The 5,903-nt window shown below is 45.4% G+C and overlaps 1 protein-coding gene across 4 annotated transcripts in view; it reads left to right on the forward strand.

The window, feature by feature from the left end:
* Arhgap21 (Rho GTPase activating protein 21) overlaps window positions 1-5,903 on the forward strand; it is a 135,172-nt gene that overhangs the window by 1,770 nt on the left and 127,499 nt on the right. For 3 of the 4 annotated variants that reach the window (XM_005386906.2, XM_005386908.2, XM_005386909.2), the window contains exon 1: window positions 252-997. In XM_005386906.2, the coding sequence (XP_005386963.1) occupies window positions 920-997 (78 nt within the window). In that variant the 5' untranslated portion in view covers window positions 252-919. Of the gene's footprint in view, window positions 1-251; window positions 998-5,903 lie in introns of those variants that run through there. The other variant, XM_013515486.1, reaches the window with a different exon arrangement.

Consider the following 5,903-nt stretch of genomic DNA (forward strand, 5'->3'; position numbering starts at 1 on the left):
GGCGAGCGCCACCTCCGCCTGCTGGGTCGCCGGCCCGGCCGCGTCTCGGGGCACCCCCTGGGACGCCGCGAGCCCACCGGCCCCGCCGGCTTTTTGTTTGTTTTGGGGGAGGTGGACGGGAGCGCGGAGGCGTCCGAGGTATCGATCCCATTTATCCCGGCGGGCGAGCACTTCCTCAAGTGTACGTGTCCGGGTGAGGCGGGGAGCGACCTCGTTCCCCTGCGCTCGCTGCCCCGGAGAGGCTTTGGTGAAAAGAGTGCGTGCACTTGGGCAGGGAATGTTTTTTTCTGGAGGGCTGCGCGGCCAGCCGGGTGTGTTTGACACTACCACAGGGCAGTTCTCTCTCCTCCCGGATTTACAGGCCCCCGCCCCTTATTTTTAATTTGTTGCATGGGAAGACTGTCGCTTATTTCAGCTGTGGCGCTCCCTCTAACCCCCCCAGTTGTGCTTCCGAGTGTCGGACGCGCGAACTTGGCGTCGACATGTGGCAAGCCTGAAGATCGGCGCCTGGAGAAAGTTCCTGCCCTTTAACTTCTCCCTGTTCTAGGACGATCGCTTCGGGGGCTGACGCTGGAGCCACCCACTGGGATTCCTCTCGGCCTCGGGAGTAGCGCTGCGTGCAAGGGGACCACTTCTGCAGTCGGCCTGGACCCGAGCTCAGGAGGAGATCTGTCGCCTTTGTTTTTAAAGCCTGTAGAAATGGAGGAGGAGGGTGAAGTCAATTGAAGTGGGCGTTTGAAGGGGCTTCCGGAAATAAACAAACAGACCTTTATTCCTGGCACGCTGTGTATTTCACCAGCCCTGCACCTTTTCGGAGCCTGGTGTGGAATAATTCCCTTTTTGGTGTGTGGTGGCATTTCCTCCCCACCCCCAATGTGGACGCCAAAGGATTTGTCCCATCTTTGCAATTTGGAATGAAATGATGGCCACACGTCGGACTGGTCTGCCTGACGGAGATGGTGACAAGCTCAAGGCCAGCGGGGTCCCCGCCTGTGAGGTAAGCCAGAGGGGCGGTGGCTTGTGTCTTTGAGTGCCCTGCGAGTGGCCGATCGGCTGCCACTCGGCCTCACGAGGGTCTTGGAGCTGGTTGGTGGGAGCACCTGAGTGATCAAAAATGAGATAAAGTCCACGTTTGCTTCCAAGGAGCTCGGATAACCATTTTTCTTCAGTCCCCATCCTTAAGTATCGGGGAGTGTCATTGTACATGGTGTGTGTGTATGTATCCAGGCTCTGCCCCGCAAGATGGAGAGCTCAGCTGGTCTGCTTGCTGACCCTGGAACGATCTCTCACCGATGGGCAGGCGAGCGAGGGCCTGCTTCTGGTTGCTCTTGGTACAGATCTCTGCCTTTTTTATTTTATTTTTTTTAAGGAAAGAATGTTCCCCAGCCCCCGAGGGACTATTTAGGCCCATCTTTGGAAAATGTCTTACAGTGCAATTACAATTCTAGCTCCCAGAACAACCTCCTGCCTTTACTGTGCTTTTTAAAATGCCTTTCCTTTCACCGTTCAGAACTTCTGCAGACTGCTCAGGGGAGTCAGGTGGCTTGCGTTGCTCTTCAGCCTACTATCTTGAGAAAGGCCCAGAAAATTGTACTCCAGGCTTTTTGAATTTTGTTTTGAGCAGCCAGAACCGGAATCATAGAAAATCCACTGATTTGTGGCACCCACAAACCCTGCTGGCTTCTCATATCTTTCCTTTTTCCTTCTTGCGTTTGGAGTTTATTTCTATAGTGAATACATTGTGTGCTTACTTTGTTGGCTGTGGCTTCTGTAGTTTGTTTGTTAAAGGTACTGAATGTCATTATCTTTCAAACTTTATTTTTGAGACGCCCAGGTTTTTCCTGAAATGTCCAAGATTGCAGTCATATCCGCGAGTGAGCCTTCACTATCTCACTGCTTCTTTGGCGTCTTCTGTTAAATTTTTTGTCCTTGACACAAGTGTAGTTCCAAGTGCATCAGTTTGGGCACTTTAGTAAAAATGAATCAGAAGTTACATTTTGGCCCACAAAGCATGCAGAGAAACTTGGTTTGTGCAGCTTGCTTCACATTGGAAGGGAAAGTAGTATAGGCAGCCCTGGGATGTGCGGCGTGCTGTTACCAACCTTTCATCAGGCAGAACTGGAAGTTCACATTTAGAATCAGTACTTGCCTTTTCGACATCTGTAAACACCTGCTTGCAGGTGAAACGGTGATTACATAGAACACCGCAGTCCTCTGATCGAGGTAAACCATAATGACTCCTTCTGGAAGGCCTACCTACAACCTGGTGATTGCTTAATGTGTATTGCAGTTACATAATAATGTGTACTGTAGTCCGAAAGCTTTCTTTGTCCTTGTCTTGTAAATACTTTAATTAGCATGCTATTTGCATTATATTAGCAAAAACTAATGTTTATTTGATTTTTTTTTTTTTTTTGTCATTGAAAGGATGCCCCCAAACTTAGAATTTAGACATCTCCTGTCCTTGGCTGGGCCTAGGAAGTACTGCTTCCCGTTAGTTGCACACTTGGCTTTTATTAACAGTGACAGTTTTGTATTTTTTTCAGGGCTGTGAAATTTGTTCTCACTTGGACCTTACTGCTAGCTTGGCTATTTTGTTTCTAGTTTCAGAAGGAAGTAACAGTATTGCCTTACTTTGCTCATTTAAAGAGTATAAGCACTACTTCAATTTGATATTAAACTGTAATATTATTTGGCTGTTTATTTTGCTTGGCTTATTTGTGGAAATGGAAATAAAGGGGTTGTATGCTCTCCAAAAACGTTTTAAAAGCTGGTAGGGAGTGAGGGCTACTTGTACAATTATGGCCTCTGTTTACTTGTGATGAGGATTTATCTCCACTTGGTGCCTCTGATGTGCATCACATACTGTGAATATTGTAAAGGAAAGGGAGTAGCCACTGAAATACTTAGCGCTGACACTTAGGTCATTGAACACTGCCTTTAATATTTGTGCTTGGTTTTATTGGAAGTATTACATTCTGTGATACAGTCATTCTTTTAAAAAATTTAAAAACAAATAGTTACATTCCTGAATGTGTTTGAATAATAAATGTATATGTTTTTAACCAAGAGACAAACACATGACTTAATAGTAATGCTATTAATTGGCCAAAAACGTGACTTTATGGGACAGAGAAATCATTGTGGTAAGTTAATGGGGCGTCTCTGTGTCATGCCTTACCTAATGAGGTAATTACCTCTACCTATGGTAAAGCCTGTTACTTTGTTGAAAACAAACAGAAATTTCTGGTTCATCCGAAGTATTATCATTTAATTGTGTTGATATGTAGATCTGACCCCCTTGAAATATAATAAAAGATTCATAATGGCACTTTTCAAATAAGGAATTGTAAAGCCTGGCATGGTGGCGCTTGGGAGGCTGAGGCAAGAGGCTGAGGCAGGAGGATTGCTGTGAGTTAGTTCAAGGCTAGCCTGGGCCACATAGTGAGTCCAAGGCCAGCCTGAACTACATAGTGAGACCCTGTCCTCAAAAAAAAAAAAAAAAAAAAAATCAAATAAGGAATTGGAATAGTTGAGTACCATGTGTCTTGGTATTATCCAGTGAAGATGGCACGGATGGTGTTCACACAGATTTATATACTTTATACATCTAAAGATAGGGTCTCTTTAAAAATTGTTTTCACTCTGCGCCACATAACTGTTCCTGAGTGTGTGTGTAGTCTAATCTGTGAGGTATGCTAACAGCATACCTTGAATAACTGTGCTTACAAAATCACTTTAGGCAGACTCTTCCTTTGACCCTTCTGTGGTGTGATTACGCCTTCCATATCATAGTCTCATTCCTCAAGGTTCAACCCACTGTGTTTTTTAAAACAAAAGACGCGAAAACTTGGCTTCAGCTTTTGAGATTACCTGATATTTTCTATTTTTATTGTTGATTTCACTTTTCATCTGCAGTCCATAATATTTATACCTTCACTGTTTATATTGCTTTTAAAACTTAGTTACTGTTGTCCATTAGCTTATTTCATTTTTGTGTTTTTCTTCACTTAGGATGAGATTATCCTTTGGTGACTTTCTGGGACATTCTACATTTTGCTTTTGTCCCAGACTCCCTTGTTCATTCTCAGATGCTCCCCCCAGTCTATCTGCCTTTCTTCCTCTGTCCCTCCATCTGTCTTCCCCTCCTTTTTGGGAGATCTTCCTCCGCTACTTGCTTGTTTAATGTTGGTTTCAAGCAGAGCCAAGCCCTTTGCATTCCTTTTTCTCACTCTGTTGTTGTATTTTAGTCTTCCCTGCGGCATTATTCTGTGTGTTGGTAGTGCCCAGTCTATGACTGTCTCCCAGACTGTATGGCTGATCTGTAGACTTGTATAGTCCATTTCCTGAGCAGTGTTTTGGGACGGCCCACAGGCACTGCAGACCAGATTCCACCCCTGCTACCAAACCTTCCCTGCCAGCTGTGCCCCTTCAGTGAGTAGTGCCACTGTCTCCTTACATGTCCGGGTGAGAAACTAGGTCATCATCCTGAGTCTCCTTTCTAGCTGCTCATGTCCAAGGTCCTGCTGAATTTGTGTTCCAAGTCCCTGCTGTCTTATCAGAGTTTAGTTCAGCTGCAGCCTGCTGGTGAACCATGGTAACAGGCATCCTATAAGGCAGCCCAGCGACCCACCCCGTCCCCTTGCACAGCTGGGCTACCTCCCATAATCAGAGCGATCCTCCTGAAATAGAAAGCTCGTCACCACATTCTCCCATGGAGAACAGTTTTGGGTTTCTGTTGCCTTTGAAATAAAGTTCAAACTCCTTGGAAGGACATCAGCCATCTGGGCCTCCCTTCTCTTATCTCACCTGTTACCTACTTTCTCTACTTCATATACTGAACTCCTTTCGGGTCAGGTCAGGGGACTTGGCGACATCTCAACTTTAGGTCCTCCTAAATGCTTTCTTTACTCTTCTTTCTGTTCTTTCTTTCCTCTCTGACCTTCCTCTCCCATGGCTGGTTTTAACTTACCATTCTGGTTTTTTCTTCTATATCACTTCCTCATGAATGTCTTCCTTGACTTTCCCTAGCATATTATCCTAAAACATCCTGACTTTATTGGGAACCGTGCTCCTAAGTGCTTTTATCTCCATGCACCTTGGATTGCAGTCCCTGCAAGAGCAGAAAACATGTGTGTTTCCACAGTGCCATATGCAGATCCAGTTGACTGGTCCCTCAGCCTCAAGTCCTTGCCATCCCAGAGTCCAGTGTGCACACGGTACTCGGAACAGACCATTCCTTTGCTCAGATTCTTCTCTTGGTGTCTTGTTTCTCTGAAGATTAAAGGACAGAGTTCTAAAGATGACTTGCCAAGTCCTTGAAACCTACCTCCCCGCCTTCCTGACTTTACTTCCTGTTACTCTCCACCCTTAGGCCCTACTGGCCATTGTGGACTTGTGCTCTTCTGCGTGAACACCAAGGGGTGCAGGCAGAGACTTCCCCTTTGCTGAGCCCTTTCAGAACGCTCTCTCCAAATCTGTGCAAGGCTCACCTTCTTGTCTCCTGGGTTTTACTTAGAGGCCACCTTCTGAATGAAGCTTTGCCATCCATTCTGCTTAGTGAATGCCCTTCTCCTGCTGCTCATGTTTTGCCCTTCCCTGCTTTATCACTCAATACTACCTGACCTACTTATTCATATGGGTTTGCTTATTTGAGACAGGTAATGCGTATAGGATATAAATGTTAAGGGTATAGAGTTCTGTTCTTGTTTTATAAGGACTGATCAAAAAATATGGTATGTTTAGATAAAAATGTATTACAATAAAGACACACTATTAATCCTCCTCAAAATACTGTCTTTGCCAGCTCCCTTATCCGATTGTTCTTGCCAGTTTCTGAAGCAGTTCTGCAAGTCCTTTTTTTCTTCAGACAAGGTCTCACTATGCAGTTCAGGCTGGTTTTG

The sequence above is a fragment of the Chinchilla lanigera genome, unplaced genomic scaffold (genome assembly GCF_000276665.1).
Source record: "Chinchilla lanigera isolate Chin_1 unplaced genomic scaffold, ChiLan1.0 scaffold00028, whole genome shotgun sequence".
NCBI lineage: Eukaryota > Metazoa > Chordata > Mammalia > Rodentia > Chinchillidae > Chinchilla > Chinchilla lanigera.